General features: G+C 42.7%; 1 protein-coding gene across 1 annotated transcript; it reads left to right on the top strand.

Annotated features, from left to right (window-relative positions):
* The first annotated feature begins 426 nt into the window (after positions 1-426).
* Positions 427-18,046, top strand: Rab39a (RAB39A, member RAS oncogene family). Its single transcript, NM_001108148.3, has 2 exons — positions 427-764; positions 17,122-18,046. Exons 1-2 carry the CDS (start codon positions 538-540, stop codon positions 17,546-17,548), a joined length of 654 nt encoding a protein of 217 aa, NP_001101618.1. The 5' UTR covers positions 427-537; the 3' UTR covers positions 17,549-18,046.
* Positions 18,047-19,142: the final 1,096 nt, after the last annotated feature.

Raw genomic sequence — 19,142 nt, 5'->3', positions numbered from 1 at the left:
TTTCGTAGATGCGTGAAAGATGACTCTCCCTTCCCATTGGCTGACCTTTCTGGCGTTTAACCCTTAAGTACATTTTCATTGGTTGCCATTGCCGTCATGTTCTTTCGCCACACCCACTTCCTGGTCCACTTCCTGCAAGATCCGGACTGGAATACGCTGCGGTTGTCCTAGTTCTCCTAGTTTCCCCATCCCCTAGGCCGAAGCTACCGTCTCTAGTTAGGGGCCCCGCCCCCGTATGACCAGTGACCCGCTCCTAAGACGTCAGCTCCAGCTCCTTACAGTTGGGGCCCATCATCACACCCCTACCGGCGGTCTCTCCAACTCGTGGCCCCGCCCTCACACCCAAGCCCCGCCCCAAGCAGAACAAGTCCACGCCCCTTGCCCGCGGTCCCGCCCCTCCCTCCCCAGAGGGCGGCTACCAGGCGGCGGCCGCAGCCGCAGGAAGATGCTGGAAGCCGGCGGGCGCGCGCCTCGTAGGTGCTGAAGGGACAGTTCCTTCGGCAGAACTTGCTCCTGAGCGCACTGGGCACGTAAGCGATGGAGGCTATTTGGATCTACCAGTTCCGCCTCATCGTGATCGGTGACTCCACGGTAGGCAAGTCGTGCCTTCTGCACCGCTTCACCCAAGGCCGCTTCCCAGGGCTGCGCTCCCCGGCCTGCGACCCCACAGTCGGCGTGGACTTCTTCTCGCGCCTCCTGGAGATTGAGCCAGGCAAGAGGATCAAGCTGCAGCTTTGGGACACGGCGGGGCAGGAGCGATTCAGGTAGGGAGGAACGCGCCACAGGCTCTCGAAAGTGCTAGTGCTCGGTGCTCGCTTCCCCTTCGCTCCTCCCCTTCCAGGGGCGACTTCCTCCTCCGCAGTTTCTTCTTTATTTAGTGCGGATTTCCTGCGCCCCCTTTCTGTCTTCTTTCCTGTCCGAACCAGGGTCGCCGGTCTTCCCCAGCTCTGTCTGCTTCTCTTGGCGTTTGGGTCCCTTTGGCTCCACCGTTGCCTTCTCCCCAAACTCGACTTCGCTCGCTGCGCACACACACCCTTACTCAACCACCTTCCTCCTAGCACCTCCTCTCCAGCCTTGACCAAGGCTCTTTCGGGCCCGGGAAATATGCCAAGTGGGGTTCCTAAGTCTGTGAAAAATCTTTAGTTTTCAGCAAGCAGATTTCCAGCCGAGGTTACAGTCAGAGCTGCCTCAGAACGGTTTACAGCGAGATGCATGCGGTAATGGTTTGAACATCTGACAGCACCGAGTGTGGTCATCAGAAAATTCTGGGCCATGACCCTCGGGAGTAGGTCTTGGAAAACAACTAAATGCAACATCAGAGTCACTGACACAACTAAGGGTGTGTGTTTGTGTTTAAAGGGTGAAGTTGCTTTTTGAAGTTCGTCATCTTTGGCGCTTTGCTGTGAAAAAGATAATACGGAGGGTTGTCTGCAACCTTTCCTTTATTTCATTGATGGGTTCATAACGTTCTGGTGTGTGACAGAAGAAAGTACTTTTCTAAATGGAGAGAGTCAGTCTTAAGTAAATAGTCTAGTTCTGGATGTTTACTGGGGAACTTGAAAGATTGTATAAAGCCCACTGGCCTTACAGAAAAAGAAGATAAATGAAACCGAATTCCTTGGATAGTTGAGATTAAATCGCATTTAAAGCGTATTTCCAGTTTTTAAAAAATCACATGATCAATTGGAAATCTTGTAGGCAAGCATTTTTATATCTCTTAGCAAGTACTTTGCTTGTGAAATAAAGAACTCCATTAAGGAACTTCACAAATATGGCTTCCCCTCACTCAGCTAATATCCATTCAAAGAGAAGTCAGCCTACATGTGTAGAATGTTCAACATTCAAAATTTTGACTTCCAGCCAGATTGTGATAGAACAAGACTTTAATCCCAGCCCTCTGGAGGCAGAGGCAGGCAGATCTCTGTGATCTCAAAAAAAAAAAAAAAAAAGTGGGTTGGTTTGTTTTGTTTGTTTGTTTTGGTTGTTTTTTTAGTTGTTTGTTTTGTTTTTTTTGGTTTGCATTCCTGGGTCTGACACTGTGATTCCACTGATCCACAGAGAAAACAAGGGTACCTACCCACCTCTCTTGCTTGTATATAAGTTGTCTTTTGTGATGTAGAGAAGCGATAAGACCAGCTTTCAGAGAGGTGTTAAAGGTCAGCGACTGTTTAGAATTCCATGAAGACATTTTCCTTTCCTTTTCAATCTGCCTCCTTCGATTGAAAGTGTTGCTTTGTTTTTTAAACTTGTGCTTTGGGATGGAGAGGTGGCTCAGAGGTTAAGAGTAGTACCTGCTCTTCCAGAGGTCCTGAGTTCAAATCCCAGCAACGGCATGGTGGCTCACAACCATCTGTAATGGGATCTGATGCCCTCTTCTATTGTGTCTGAAACAGCTACAGTGTACTCATATACATTATATAAGAAACTCTTTAAAAAAATAAACTTGTGCTTCATCTGTGAGATGAAAACGTCTTTATGATTTCTAAGACTCCTGGTTCAACCACTCTTGAGAACCGTTACAGACTCTTCCGTTTGTGATCTTACTCAGAGATGAACTTCCAAGATAATTCAGGGTCAGGGGAAAAAAGCATTTAATAAGAGAATTTGCTGTACCCTTTAAAGATAGTAAAATCTTCTTCTGTCCAATTGTTTACTTAAAAGTAATTCCTCACCCTATTGGCAGGAAGGTAAACGATAATTAATTTATTAGAATGTAAATCTTTGCTAATTGAGGGTTTTGTAATGCCTTTGAGAAGAATCTAAATAGCAATTCCTTTTATTTATACATTATTAAAACCACCCAATAATGCAAGGACAGTTAGAGAACATTTATGATGAGTCATACTCTGGGTTTTTTTTGGCTCTTTACCAATGATATATTCATAAATACATATTTCAGTAGCTACCTACAATAGTTGCCTTTCTAGCATTTAGCAGAACGCCTCACCTAAAACGGCATTCTGAACAATTACTGTTAAGTCATCTTCTACAAAATGCAGATATTATCTTTGAATCATGGGTCTCCTGGCATGTTTTATTACCTTCAAGGGTACTTGAAGACACATGTCTGTCATTACAGTCATAACCTGACGAATTTGTGAGAAGTATTGTATTAGGTTTACTGGTGATTAGACATAAAGGAAAAAGGAATTTACCCTAGAGGGCTCATGATGCAGTTTGAAATATATTACAGAACAAAGAAGTGACCAGTGGGTAATTATCACCATCAGTTTTACTTTACAGTATTTACATTTTTAAAAAAAGATTTATTTATTTAATGTATATGAGTACACTCTAGCTGTCTTCAGACATACCAGAAGGGGGCATCAGATCTCATTACAGATGGTTGTGAGCTACCATGTGGTTGCTGGGAATTGAACTCAGGACCTCTGGAAGAGCAGTCAGTCCCCTTACCTGCTAAGCCATCTCTCCAGCCCCACAGTATTTAAATTAACACTCTGGTGGGTTTTAACTACCAGCATAACAGAAAAGGAAAAAGAGCTGCTGGCCATGGTGACACTTGCCCATCATTCAGAGGTTGAAGCAGGAGGATCATAAGTTCAAGGCCAACCCAGGCTACACAACCAGACTTCGTCTCAAAAGAGAACATTGCTGGGTATGGTAGTACAAGCCTTGAATCCCAGCATTTTGGAAGCAGAGGCAAACAAGTCTGTGACTTACAAGGCAGTCTTGTCAACACAGAGCAGCAGGCCAACCAAATGCTACATAGTGAGACTCTTTCTTAAAAAAAAAAAAAGAATAAAATAGGATATTGATTTAATTTGATACAATACTTAGGATTCCATGAAGAACCTTAGTTCAATGAGAAAAAGCGCCACTATATATCTAGGAAGTGGGAAAGGAGAGTTTAGAATTATGAATGTTACAGGGGAACTGACCATCACCACTTTATATATATGTATATATATGTATATATATGTATATATATAAATTTTTGTATTATTTATTTTATATAAGTACACTGTAGCTGTCTTCAGAAGGAGGGCATCAGATCCCATTACAGATGGATGTGAGCCACCATGTGGTTGCTGGGAATTGAACTCAGGACCTCTGGAAGAGCAGCCAGTGTTCTTAACTGTTGAGCCATCTCTCCAAACCTATAATTTTTAATATATTGGGGAAAGTTGAGCAGTAAAAGAAATAAAAACCATGTTTAATGCAATATTTGTTTGGCTAGGTTTTTGACTGTTTGGTTATTGTTATTGTTGTTGTCGTCTCTCTCTCTCTTTGTAGCTCTGAGAACCCACTATAGAGCAGGTTGGCCTTGGACTCAGACAGCCTGCTGCCTTTGTCCCCAGGGCTCTTATTAAAGGTGTGCCCCATCTCATTCCTGTTAATAAGTAAAGGAAGCGCTAAAAATATGGAAAGGTATTAAGTAGAAGAATATAGATTTTGATTTTTTTCCGTAAAATACATTTATGTAATATAAAGTGCTAATGTTCATCTTTCATGTGTTGACACCACTAGTCTCAAACAAATTCACCATGTAATCCGTAAAAGGTAAGAGGTGTTAGGACTCAAAATGTAGGGGGATATAGAGTAAAATTATTGGGTCATTGGCTACATCATCCTTAGGAAGGATCAAGTCATTTCATGGTATAAAGAGAGCATTGGCTCTTGGAGCAAGTTGTCCTCTGACCTCCATGTGGGTAAGGAGGTGCCTTCCCCCATAAATAAATTCATGAAACAAAATTTTAAAAGAAAAATTTAGGATAGAGAATTTTTAAAAAGTAATTTCTCATGGAACCCCAAATAGTTTCATGAAAATAAGTTCTTTCAAAAGATTGAGTCAGGGGATGGGGATTTAGCTCAGTGGTAGAGCACTTGCCTGGCAAGCACAAGGCTCTGGGTTTGGTCCCCAGCTCCGAAAAAAAAGAAAAGAAAAAAAAAAAAAAAGGTAATGTCAAAAGATTGAGTCCGGCCCCTTTTGGCTTTCTGGCACCTTGTCTTGCTATGTGATATCTTCCTCTCAAACATGCAACCACAAGGATGTCACCTACCCTGATGTTATGCAGCCAGAGGGACCTCACAAAACCCAGTGTCATGCTGCTAGGTGAACTGCTTTTCTTTTTTTTTTTTTTTCCGGAGCTGGGGACCGAACCCAGGGCCTTGCGCTTCCTAGGCAAGCGCTCTACCACTGAGCTAAATCCCCAACCCCAGAACTGCTTTTCTTTATACTGTATCTAGTCTCATATCTTGTCACAGTAGCAGAAAGCGGTCTAATATATATGGTGAAAAAACCTTGTAGCAATATTGAATCCACACATGCACCATGAGACTTGTGGATTTCAAGCCAAATTTGGCCACTTTTTTTTCATATTGTCTGATCTTTTGGGTAGTACAATTATAGGCACTAATTATAATGCTCAGGGGCTGATGCCTTCTTCAACATCCTCTCAAGATGTGCCTGAACCCTGGTGATTCTTTTCAAAGGATGACCTGGATAATCAAATGTGTTTAGAAATCTCTATAACTTTAACGTTCCTTTAAAACCCCATATCAGAGCATCTAGGAAGCCAGGTATGATGGTGACCTAAGCATCTGGGAGGCAGAGGCAGGACTGTAAGTTTGAAGCCAGCACAGGCTACCTAGTAAGACTTAGTCTCAAAATACTAAGGACTAAAGCTGTATGTGGCTCAGTGACAGAGTTCTTCTTTGCCATTCCCTAGGCTCTCGGCTTGATCCTAGCACAGAAGAAAGAAAGCTGCTAAGAAATACTGCCACAAAGAGATGTGGTGTTGTTGTTGTTGTTGTTGTTGTTGTTGTTGTTGTTGTTGTTGTTAAATTGGTCAATTTACTGGGCTCTTTCAAACCATGCAATCAGGAATAACTGTTTGTTTGTTTTAAAGATTAATTTATTTATTATGTATAAATACACTGTAGCTGTCTTCAGACACACCAGAAGAAGGCATCAGATCCCATTACAGATGGTTGTGAGCCACCATGTGGTTGCTGGGAATTGAACTCAGGACCTCTGGAAGAGCAGTCAGTGCTCTTAACCACTGAGCCATCTCGCCAGCCCCCTCAGGAATAACTATTTACCAAGGAGTATAAAGAAGCAGCAGAGGCTTTTTTTTTTTTTAATGGGAAGCAATAGCAGACCTACTAATGAGTTAGCTGGCCAATTAACTTAGCAGAAGGTTGTAGACAGTAAGGGTCAGTGAACTCCAGGTCTCCACTTCCTCAGTGCTGGGGTTTCAGGTGCATGCTGCTGTGCCAGCCTTTTTTTTTTTTTTTTTTTTTTTTTTTTTTAAACATGGGTGCTGTGGACCCAAATTCAGGTCCTCGTGCTTGCAAAGGAAGCATTTCCCACTGCATTACTTTCTTCTGATTAGCCCTTCCCAGTGCATCCCCTTTTCACAGATACAGGATACACTTACAGGATACATATACATTAGTGTGATATGGGTCATGTAGATAAGGCTGAAGTATAGCTTCAAACATAGATGCGCGCCTCAGATATACAGAAGTCCGTGACCCAAACTGAAACCTCTTCTATGAAACTAGGAGAGAATGCTGCAGGGGTGGGGGAGACAGGGGGTGGCCTCCCAAGAACTACCCTAGCTGTAAAAGAAAGCATATGAAGAAAGATTATAGATTCTCAGATTATAGGTTTTGCCCACTACTTTTCCATGAAATAGTTTTCAATGCACTATTAGCAGGTTTATTTTTTAATGAAACTAAATATATTTATTTTTGATGAAAAATGGTCTCATAAAATCTAGGCTGATTCCAACTGACTTTGTAGTCATTCCCTTAAAATTCCCTTAAAACCTTGAACTCCTGCTCCTCCTGCCTCCTCCTCCCAAGTGCCATTTTCTAAGTAAGATAATTAATGTGTAGAGAATCTTTGACTTGTCCATGATACTATAGCTCATAGCTAGCTGGCTTGCATAAAAAGTCAGTCTGTCTGTCTCTCTCTGTGTCTCTCTCTGTGTGTCTCCCCCAACCCCCTGCCCCCATGTATGTCTGTGTACCACATATGTGAAGTGCCCATGGAGGCCAGAAGAAGGAGTCAGATGCCCTGGGATTGAAGTTACAGATCTCTATGAACTGCTATCTATGGGTAGTATTTAATTGTTTCTGATAATCCATTTTATTATATAAAAAAATATTCTGAGAAGTCAGGCATTACTTTTCTGCAGAAGATACCAGAAGCACTGGATTAGGGAGCTGGCTCAGTGATGGGAGAGCTTGCTGTCTCAGCATGAGAACCTGAGTTCAAAGCTTCAGCATTCATATAAAATGGCATGCATTTGTTTATGCCATTTGTTGTACATAGCCAAAGCTGGCTTCGAACTCATGATTCTCCTGCCTCACCCTCTCAGTCTTGGGATTATAGGCATACACCACCATGACTAGCTCTGTGGACCTCATTTTCTAATGGGGAGGGGAGTTGAGCTATAATCAAATAAGCTGAAAATGAATGTATTCATTGCTATGGAGAATAAGAACAAAAAACAGCAACTAGAATACTGGGGATGGCAAGAGCAACACTATTACCAAATGAGGATGTATCGTGAAAGAGAAATAAAACGTGTCCACAGGGGAGTGGATTGAATGACATATTCAAAGGGAAAATGGAGCCTATCAGTCCCTTCTCAGTATCTCTTGGAACCTTTGTAACCACAACCTATTTTTTTTAATTGGGAAGATGCCAGAATTATTAATGTTTGCGTGAAGAAAGACTAGCCTAACTTCAAAGTGTTGAGTTTCAGAATCCCAGGCAAGGGCAGGCACTGAGCCCTGCTAAAACTCGAGGGCAGACTTTCGTTGTAAGCAGTCCTAAGGATCAGCATTACAAGGCAAAAGGGGCAAGCGAGTGATGGCAGCACATTGCTTATTCCCACAAGGGCAGTCAGAACACACCGCCCTGGCTGGGAAAGAGGCTAATGCATCTGTGGACTGCTAGCTGCCAACGGTCTTCAGCATCAAAGCACTTTTGTCTTCTAAATGCCTATTTTACAGTTGGCAAAGCCACAAGATGGGCATTTCCAGGAGGAGCATCTGATTCACTTAACCCAAGTCGGCAGATGCCCAGTGTTTTAAAGAGCCTGAGGTCCATCCAGCAAAGTTCATGATGACATGCAAACACTATATAATCTTGCCACTTGCATTTAAATATTTATATATGACACTGCTATAAATCCAAGCACTCCAGGGCCTGTGGAGTGTTGTCCTCCATACAGCAACATCATCTTCTTTTCATGGCTTGCCAAAAAATGAGGGAGCTGTTTGAGATATCGTTTATATATTTTTAGAACCTTAATAATTGTTCTTTGTGCCAAAAGACTCCAAATTCCCCATAGAAGTCCACTCCCAGTTTGTTACATTAATCAAACATTAAGTAAGTCTTTATAAATCCAAGTGGACTCTGAGGCTGCTAGCAATTACTCATGTATACATTATCTCTGGAGAAAAGAGAAAGAAAGAAAATTCAGCACCTAAAACTCTAGTAGCCATGTTGAGCATGGTAGCATACACCTATAATCTCAGCACTGGAAAGCTAAAGCCAGCTTTGAGGCCAGCCTGGGCTATACAGTGAATGTTGGAAAGAGCTGGAGAGATGTCAGAAGCTATGTAACGCATGGTTCTAGAAGCATTTAACTTGTCAAACCTAAGGAAGCAGAAAATAGAGTGATCAAGAGAGATCTAGATTTAGAGACCTGAAGATCTGAGAACATTGTCCTTAAAATTAACAATACTGTACTATACACTTGAAAATTAAAGATGTGTGACAACTTGGATTTGAGATGTCCCCCAAAGCTTGTATGAAAGGGACTTGTTTGCCAGCTGGTGGGCTTGGGAGACTGAATCCTAACCTAATGAATAGATTGATCCCCTGATGCTGTCATAGTTTGATGGTGATGTGAAGAAGTGATGAGTGATTGAGAGAAATGTCACTGAAAGATGCTTGTCCCTGGAATGGGTGTGTTCTTTCTCTCTCTCCATCCCCCTCTGCCTATCACTTTCCTCTATCTCTACAGTTCTCTCATCTCCCTCTCCTCTCCTTCTTTGTCCCTACAATCCTTAGGTGAGCAGTTCTGCTCCTCCACACCCTGTCTCCTGTGATGCTTTTCCCTTACCACACAGTGGGGTCAAGGAACTTTGGGCATAAGGCTCTGAGACCATGAGAGAAAAAAATTTCTCCCCTTAAATGTCTTTTCTCAGGTATTTGTCAGGGTGACAGTCTGGCTGACTAGCATAGAGGAGAGGGAGTAGGAGGAGGAGAGGGAGAGGGAGAGGGAGAGGGAGAGGGAGAGGGAGGCAGAGAGAGAGGAGATGGAAAGATGTCTCAGTGGTTTAGAGCACATACTGCTCTTCCTAAGAACCTGAGTTCAATTCCCAGCACCTGCATCAAGCAGCTTACAAGTGCCTATAACCTCATCTCCAGGGAGATCTGACACCTCTGACCTCTGTGAGCATATGCATTCATGTGCACATTACCCACAAGCCCCACCTCCACACATAATAGGAAACAAGTGAAAGATGCTCTAACCACTGTTCAGACTGCCTTGATAGAATGGATGAGATTGTTCCTAAGCTGGAGAAGCAAGTTTAGAAGAACCAGTGGATCCTGTGAGCTCTGAGCAGAAAGAACCACAGGAAGCCTATAGTCCCCACATGATGGTGCTGCGTGCTCTCCTGGACTGCTCACCCACTGCCATAACAGGACCCGAGGAGCCAGTTGACAGCCTGGGCTAATTCAGTAGAAGCATTACAGTGTTCTCTAGTGAAAGCATTCCTCATCTGACTGCAAAAACTTCTTTATCAGCAAAATTTAAAAGAATTAAAAGCATTCACAGTATTCAGTGACTCACATGCCAAACATGGTAACTCATAACCCCTGCTCCTGGGAGGAGATGGCAGAGGAATTGCCTAGAGTTCGAGGCCTAGTCTGCTACAGTGTGAGTCACTATCAAAAAGCGAAAAAGAGATTGAAAATAAAAAAAGATTTAGTGACTCATTAAATGCAATTGAGAAAGAGAAAGTCTCCCTCACTCACCCGTCATCCATACCTTCCCATACAACAACTTTGACTTGTGGAGAGAAAAAAAACCTACTTCTTGTACTGTTCATTAGTTTAGAATTTCTACATTCTGAAGGATCATGCCAGAGTCTTGCAAGGTGATATCCTCTGGCATGGCATTATCTAAATCTTCATGAACCTTTCCAAGGTTGTACAGGAGCAGTTGCCTCTCAAGGGATAGTGACAAGCTCTTGGAATCCCATTGTTGACATTAGCCCCCTTTCCGTCGTCACCACGATTAGCCGAATGCTTTAACCAGTGCCCTATATATAATACCATGGCAAGGAACGAGGCATTCTGTGATTTCATGGATGGTTGCTAAGATGTCCTGATTCCAGAGTAAATCCTATACAGTGAGACTGCCCAACTTCTCACATCAGTGGCTGCTGGAGATGTGGGTAGCAAACAGGGATGGCCCAGGCCAACCTGGATAAGGGGAAGTCCTCAAACCCTGGCACAGCTCCCAAGGCCACTTTTCATTCAAACTAGAGTGAAAATCTTTACTGACAATGGCAGGACAGAATATTTTGTTTTGCTGATTATCAAGATTCCTCTATGGAGGAGCCTTTTGGTGAGCTTTCATATAAGCTACAAGGGTTCATTCACTACATGTTCATCAACACATCCCTCAAACATCTTTATAACCAATGCTCTGATCGTGGCGTTTGTGTCTAATATGACAACCCCTTAGCCTGTACTAATGAGTTGCTGTGGATCTTATGCCACATCTGTCCTCTAGAAAGAGTAGACCATGCGTGGAGTCACAGAAGCTTTCTGAATGGGAGTTTCCCTTTTCCACTTATCTTTAAGCTCACCAAAGAAGTGGAGCTGACTGGTGCTAACTTGATCTCTCTCTCTCTCTCTCTCTCTCTCTCTCTCTCTCTCTCTCTCTCTCTCTCTCCCCTCTCCTCTCCTCTCCTCTCCTTCCCTTCCTCCCTCCTTCCTTCCCTCCCTCCTTCCCTCCTGTCTGTCTGTCTGTCTGTCTAGTGACAAAGCTCAAGCCTGGTTAATCAAAGAATATCCTGCTCACAGTGAGCGTCCAAGTTGCACAGTCATTTGGTAGTCTATAGATGGGCATTGAGTCTCTTTCAAGCCAGGTTATGAGCCAGGAACTATTTCAAAGGTGTAATAAGCTTTGACAAAGAGCATGTCTCTGGTATAAAATGTCACTCCTATGAGTGTTCATTGGAGTCTTCCCTGGGCTTAATAGAACATCTCATTCTGCTGTGTACACTTGAGGCTGACACCATGAGATCTGATGGCTTAGATGGCAAAGTTGCTTTCATTATAGCATATATCAGTGGTTTTCAACCCTCCTAATGCTACTACAATCCTTTAATACAGTTCTTCATGTTGTGATCCCCCAACCACAAAATTATTGTTGTTGCTATTTAATAACTGTAAATTTCCTTCCATTGTGATCCTAGTTGACCCCTGTGAAAGTTGTTTGACCCCCCAAAGGGGTTATGACAACAGGTTGAGAACTGCTGGCATAGACCAAGTGAAGGTACTTCACCTGTTAAAGGTAGTACCTTTTGGGTCTCACACTTATGGGTCAGAGAAGTATATTATTCTATAAAAATTTCTTCTAAGATTAAAAAAAACCTATCTTTCTTCTTGGCAGGGGCATAAGATATACAACTACAACTATAAGGTGGTGTATAAGCCTGGTAACCTGAGTTTAATCCCAGAACTCATATGTGGTGGTTTGAATAGGTTTGGCCCCCCCAGAGATTCATGTGTTTGAATGCTTGGTCATAGGCAGTGACAATATTAGGAGGTGTGGCCTTATTGGAGGAAGTGTGGCCTTATTGGAGGAAGGGTATCACTGTGTGGGTGGGCTTTGAGGCTTCCTTATGCTCAGGCTCCTCCCAGTGTGGAAGAGAGCCTCCTCCTAGCTGCTTGCCGAGGACAGTTCATTTCTGCTGCCTGTGGATCAAGATGTAGAACTCTTGGCTCTTCCAGCACCATGTCTGTATGCATGCTGCCATGCTTCCCACTGTGGTGACAAAGGACCGAACCTCTGAAAGTATAAGCCAGGCCCAGTTAAATGTTAGCCTTTATAAGAGTTGCCTCAGTCATGGTGTCTCTTCATAGCAATGAAACCCTAAGACACCAGAGAAGGATAGAAGGAAAGAATTGAATCCTTATATTTGTGCTCTGGCCTTCACATGCATGCTGTAGCAAGTCCACACGAATACATCATACATATACAGTGATGGTTATGATGATGATAATGACGGCTACAATGACGATGATGATTTTTTTGAGATAGGATGTCACTATGTATCCCTGGTTGGCCCCAAATTCACAGAGATCTACTTGCCTCTGCTTCCCAAGTGGTGTCTTTAAAGGTGCATACTATCATGCCCAGCTAATTAATTTTAAAAGCTACTACAACTCACTTTCTTTGGTCTCATCTACATGTCTTCAGCTTAAGAGTCAGTTCCCACAAAAAACTTTACTGAGATCACTGACTACTATATGTTAATTCGCCTCTCCAGATAGTGATAGCAAATGCTGTTATGTAAAACATGAGGTCAAACTACTAATGGATGGCATGTTAGACAACATTTTTGTACTGCTCTTATCTCTTTATCCTGACTTTCATTATTCTGTCATGTCTCTTCTTTCCTCATCAGCTGTGTTGGTGACCCTGACCAGATCAGCCATCCATTGATTCATTCATTCATTCATTCATTCACAAAGATACTGGAAGCTCATTCTGTCCTGTGCACTTGAAGAGCAGTGGGTATTCAACAGTAAACAAAACAGACATGGCCCTTCATGCCTCTCAGGTAGCAATCCAGTAGCGTGCACAGAGCGAGTGGAAAGGAGGGGTATAGGAGGAAGCCATGCAAGAGTCCCAGCAGTGTTCCTTGGCACCACTGAGGGCCCACTTGGGACTGGGTATAATTAATTCATAGTGACTTCAATGATGGACTGCTGAACCACCTCCTCGGCACGAATTGCAGTTAAAATTGTTTTTACATTTTCTCATTTTGGATGAGGTCATACATATGACAAAAGACAGCTTGCAAGAGTAAGCTCTCTCCTTCCACCATGTGGGCCCTGAGACTGAACTCAGGTCATCAGGCATGGCAGCGAGCACCTCCACTCATCTCACTGGTCCCCAAACCTAGGCCATTACAGATGAGAAAATCTAGGAACAGGTACTGTTGAATAGCTCACCAGAGTAGCTGTGGATATCAGCAGAATGACAGGACTTGAGACAGAGAAAAAGTCAAGTGCTAAAATCTCTGTAGAGATTGCCCCAGAACTGACAGATGCTAGCAGATGGCCTCAGTTTCAAAGGAGCAGAGGATTTGTTTACAGCAGGGATTAGAGGGAATAACTGGGGGAGGGGTTGGGTCGGAATCTTCCTGAGGCCTAGCCAGAGTCTGGCATGATGGTGCATGTCTACAATCCCAGCACTCAGGAGGCTGAATTAGGAAGCAGCTGGGCTGCATAGTTCTAGGCTGTCCTAGACTTGGAAAACTACGTCTTAAAGATAGAAAGATGGCAGAGGAAGCCCCTCGTGGCTGGCAGAAGCCCCATGAGGACTGACCAACTCTGCTGCCATCTGGACCCAGACCCAATGCTTTGAGTAGGTCCACCCTAACATCTATCCATCTGTGAGCTGCTGGAGCAGGTGGAGGAGCTGGTCCTGCAGAACCAGATATCATCACTGGATAGGGCCTATCCTAGGATGTGGCTTAGGCAGGGAGGCATGTGGCAGCCTGGAACTTGCACAGAACCTGCCCTCCCCAATCCCCCAACCAGCTTAGCCATAAAATCACCTCAACTCTGGGCAACAACAGAATATCTAAGTCTCAGTTATGGTCCAGTATTTATAGTATGTCAGAAACCAGACGCCTGAACCAGACTGATGCAATGAATATTTGCATGTGAAACTGTTAGAGAAGAAAACAAAAACTTTGTGACACACTGCAGTTTCTAATGCTACAACGAATGAATATGCAATGGAGAGGTGGGAAAGATGGGGGAACGGAGTGGTGTGTGTGCATGGAAAGAGACAGAACTAGAGACATGAAGGCAATGACAAGTGTGCGAGAAAGCTAATGTTACCACTAAGGGCCATGCAGATGTCTGGTGTGCCAAGGGGGCCAGGTCTTCATCTGTGCTCCTACAGAATCTGAGGACTATGTTGATGTCCGTGGCCTGTGTTACCACTGAAGGCCATGCACATGTCTATGGCCTGAAGCCACGTTGATATCTATGGATCTTGCTGCCAGAGGGCATGTTGATGTGGGTGGCCTGTGCTGCCACCTGAGGAGGCCATGTTGATGTCCCTGTGATGAGCTGCTGCTGTGGAGCATATCAGTGTCCTTGGCCAGTGTAGCTCTAGAGACCATGTTGATGTCCTTGGCCATGATGGCGTCTGTGGTTGGTGCTACAGCAGAGGGCCGTGTTGATACCCCGTGGTCTGTACTGCCACCAGAGACCATGCTGAGTAAGTATATGCTGACTCCGAAGACCATATGGATATCTGAGGTCTGCGCTCCCCTTACTATAAAGGGCAAGGAAGCCATTTTTATAGTAGGATGCCTGACTGCAGACTCACAGGTGAGACTGAGGGATGTAGAAGGCTTCAGTGACCCATCCCTACAACAAAGAACTGTAACAACCTAGACAGGAAACCATAGAAGAGAACTCTTAAGAAATAGTAGTAAGGATGCTGAAGTGTAGCTCTCCACAATCCTGGGCTTCTGGTGGGTTGGCAGAAAAACCTAGTTTTCTTTAAGGGGCTGGTTACTGGAGTTTGACCATGCTCCAGTGAGTGTATAGGCAACATAAATTAAATTTGTGGCTTTTTTCTTTTTTTAAGGGGGTGGGTCATAAAGGTGGGGAATGGACCTAGAAAGACTAGGAAGTGAGTGTGATTGGTGTGCATGATGTGAAATTCTAAAATTATTAATGAAAATATTATGAAAAAAGAAAGATGGGGCTGGAGAGATGGCTCAGCGGTTAAGAGCACCCGACTGCTCTTCCAGAGGTCATGAGTTCAATTCCCAGCAACCACATGGTGGCTCACAACCATCTGTAAAGAGATCCGGTGCCCTCTTCTGGTGTATCTGAAGACAGCTACAGTGTACTTATATATAATAAATGAATAAATCTTAAAAAAAAAAAAAGAAAGATGGATGAAAGTACAGGAGTGAGGAGGGGAGTCACTTGGGAATATGTTAAGAATTTTGAGGAAAAACTGGGAGGTAGTGAATAAAGGGGGGAGGGTAGACACTTTCTCTGCATTCAGAAAGCAAATTTGTTTTGTTTTTCCTAGGAGTGTTAGGTCTTGAACCTGGGGCCTCATGAGTGCTAGACTAGTACTTATTAACCAAAAGCCCCTGCCGTAGAAGCAAAGGCACACGTACTGTTGAGTCACTGAACTACTGTGGCTTCAGGGATGAGAATAATGCAGAAGACAAGGATATAGGATCCCACTGTACCATCATAGAGGTCTCTGGTCTTGGACAAGTAGATGAGTTTAGTGTGGAGCACTGACAGCTTGGACCCTGACCCTCAGGAGTTCCTTGGCATTTGGCACTTCCCATTGCCATCTTAACTAGTTAGTCCCACACAGCAAACATTTTGTGACATCTAGGATTTACCAGCCAATATGATGTAAGATACATGTATAAAATATGTTTGACCTTCAAGGAACTATGAACTGAGTCAGACATACTTACATATTCAGTCATCACATATATGAATTGGTGTAAATATAATAGCAGTGTGCTAACAGTTCAGTGGAATTATATGAGAAAGGAATCAATGGCAGAGAAGGCTTCTCATTTCTTCAATTATTGAAGGAGAAATGGGAGTGTGAAAGACATAAGAGCCTTACTGAATTACAGGATAGGAGAGATTTTTTTCCCCACCCGCCCATAGGAGATATTTTAAGATCTGATTTAGTATCCTACAAGTTCTCTCTTTGCATCCTTTCTGCTGTTTTGTGTTTGGTTTTTTTGTTTGTCTTGTTTTGTTTTGTTCTGTTCTGTCTGCCTCAAGTATTTCAGTCTGGTCTCAAACTCATTATGTAGGTAGACAAAGAAGACATTTGTGTGTGTGTGTGTGTGTGTGTGTGTGTGTGTGTGTGTGTGAATGTGTTGTATACATATATACTTGTTTATGTGTGTGTGCGGGGGCTCATGCAAATGTGTGTAGTGAGTGTGGAGACCTGAGGTCAATCTCAGGTATGTGTGTGTGTTGGGGGGTGGTTTTCTTTAGGGTGTTTTTGTTTGTTTTTGAGACTGGTTTTCTTTGTGTAGCCGACTGTTCTAGAGCAGACTGGCCTTGAACTCTGCCTCCAAGGCTAAAGGCATGGGCCACTGCCTGGTGTCTCTACCTTGTGGTTTTTGAGTCCTGTTTCTCACTCACTGGCCTAGAACTCATCCAAATATACTAGCTGCCTGGACAGCAAGTCCCAGAGGTCTGCCTGTCCCTGACTCCCAAGTGCTAGGATTACAATTTTGAGCCACCACACACACTTTAAAAAAAAAAAAAAAATGAGTTCTAGGGACCAAACTCAGATGTTCATGCTTTCTTGGCAAGCACTTTACCAACTAAGTTAGCTTCTCAGCCCAGTCTTGAACTTCTCATCCCTCTACCCTCACCTCCTGAGAAGGGATTACAGGAGTGTGCCACCATTTGTATTACATTTGGTGCTAGGGATTGAACTCAGGACTTCCTGCATGCTAGGCACTCTGCTGAGTTACATCCCTAGTTTTCTATTTGTCTATATGATCTAAACTCAATTTTATATTAACTCTTCTACCAAATACTTAAAAATAAAACCTCATAAGATACCATAAGACCATATACTGGATAAGTTCTTATATATCTAAAAATGTTATTTTAATATTCTGTCAGCATATGAAATAGGCATACGTGTTAACTAGAATATTTTCATTCACTTATGATACTTCATATTGGGTTTATATATTCTAGTTAAATGACATTAAGGTGTCTTCAAATTTGATTTTGTGTTTCGTTATTCAAAGGAGGGAAGAAGAGCATTGTCCTTACATATCTTTCCTGTTTTTCAGATCAATAACTCGATCCTATTACCGCAACTCAGTTGGAGGATTTTTAGTGTTTGACATTACTAACCGACGGTCTTTTGAACATGTGAAAGATTGGCTAGAAGAAGCAAAAATGCATGTGCAGCCTTTTCAGATTGTATTTCTACTGGTGGGACATAAATGTGATCTAGCTTCACAACGTCAGGTTTCAAGGGAGGAAGCTGAGAAACTGTCAAAGGACTGTGGAATGAAGTACATAGAAACCTCAGCAAAGGATGCCACGAATGTTGAAGAGTCCTTTACAATCTTGGCAAGAGACATATATGAACTTATTAAAAAAGGAGACATTTGTATTCAGGATGGATGGGAAGGGGTTAAAAGTGGTTTCGTTCCAAATACTGTGCATTCTTCTGAGGAAGCAGTGAAGCCTAGAAAACAGTGCTTCTGTTGACTTCAACCTGTCGAAGAACTACCACAGACAGACCATGTTGCTCTGGATAGATGTCAACATTGACAGCAGAATGACAAAAGGAGTGAACATCTACCAACATCCAGACCCATTTCATAAGCTGGTGGACACAACGCTGTGTCCACTTAACACCAACAGACTGGGTAGTCTGCTAAGTTAGGAGGAAAAGGAGACAACTTTTTTCTTGAAACCAGGGTCTACAAAGTTACATCCCTTCTCACTTTGTTAGGGTATAGCTGACCTTAGTGCCCAGATGTGTCGGTATTAATCATCCCTCTTGACAGTTGAAAATAGGTTTTCTCGTACACATGTAATTCAGCTGAAAAGAATGTATCAGGATTCATTTTCTCCTGGGTTAACTAGTATTGAAAACAAAGTGCACTTGAAGGGCCAATGAGGTGATTCACTGGGTAAGGAAGCTTGCCACCAGATCTGTAGACTTGAGTTTCATTCATTCCTGGAGCCACTGTGGTAGAAGGAAAGAACCCGCTTCCCTTGAAGTTGTCCCCTGACTCCCATGTGCATGCTGTCATACACATGCACATACAAATACACATGAGCAAGTACAGGGCCATAATAAATAATGTTTAAAATGCATAAGGTACAACCCGAAGGCTGTGGCTGTGGCTCAGTGGTAGAATGTTTCTTTAGTTCTGAAAACCTAGATTCAATCCCCAGTATCAAAACTAGAGCAGGAAAAAAGCAAAGTACTTAAAAGCAGTCTTAGAAATATTGACTAGGGGCTGGAGAGATAGCTCAGTGGTTAAGAGCCACTGACTGCTCTTCCAGAGATCCTGAGTTCAAATCCCAGCTACCACATGGTGGCTCACAATGATCTGTAATAGGATCTGATGCCCTTTTCTGGTGTGTCTGAAGATAGCTACAGTGTACTTATATATAATAAATAATTTTTAAAGAAATATTGGCTAGAACTAAAATACACATTTTCTTTTTAAAATAGCAGAGTTGCCATTCTTGGAACATAATAAAGTAAGTTTTATATTCCCTTTTTGTTCCTAGATTTATTGCTCCTAGAATCTTTACATTTGATAAGGTATCTAAATTTTCAAAGGAAATAAAAGGATCACTCAATATCAAATACTTTGACGTTATTGTACATTGTCCAAATTTAACAATGCTTATATATTGACATTTTCAAAGAAAATTACAGTTTACCTTGAACTACTTTCAAAATTATCAATATACATACACAGTATTTTTTTTCAAATTTCCAAATTATCCCATTTCCAGTAAAAGTGTGGATAAGATGTTCTGAACAAGAAAAATGGTGTTAAACTCGATTTAGCATTCAGAATTCATTATACAAACTCATTAGTAGAAGGGAAGATAAAATACTCAGTTACGTGAATAAAATAATGTTCAATTCTTTTTAAAAATATTGTTTTTCTTCTTTACAGATAGTTTTGCTATATAGCTCAGATCCACTTGCCTCAGTCTCCCCAGTGCTGGGTACATGACACCATGCCCAGCTCCTTAATATGTCAGCATGAGGTTTGAGACTGGGTCTCACTCTGGGAGCCCTTGTGGACCTCAAACTCAGAATGGGATGTAGACT

This window comes from Rattus norvegicus, chromosome 8 (assembly GCF_036323735.1).
Source record: "Rattus norvegicus strain BN/NHsdMcwi chromosome 8, GRCr8, whole genome shotgun sequence".
NCBI lineage: Eukaryota > Metazoa > Chordata > Mammalia > Rodentia > Muridae > Rattus > Rattus norvegicus.
This window is presented reverse-complemented; position numbering and strand designations above follow the sequence as displayed.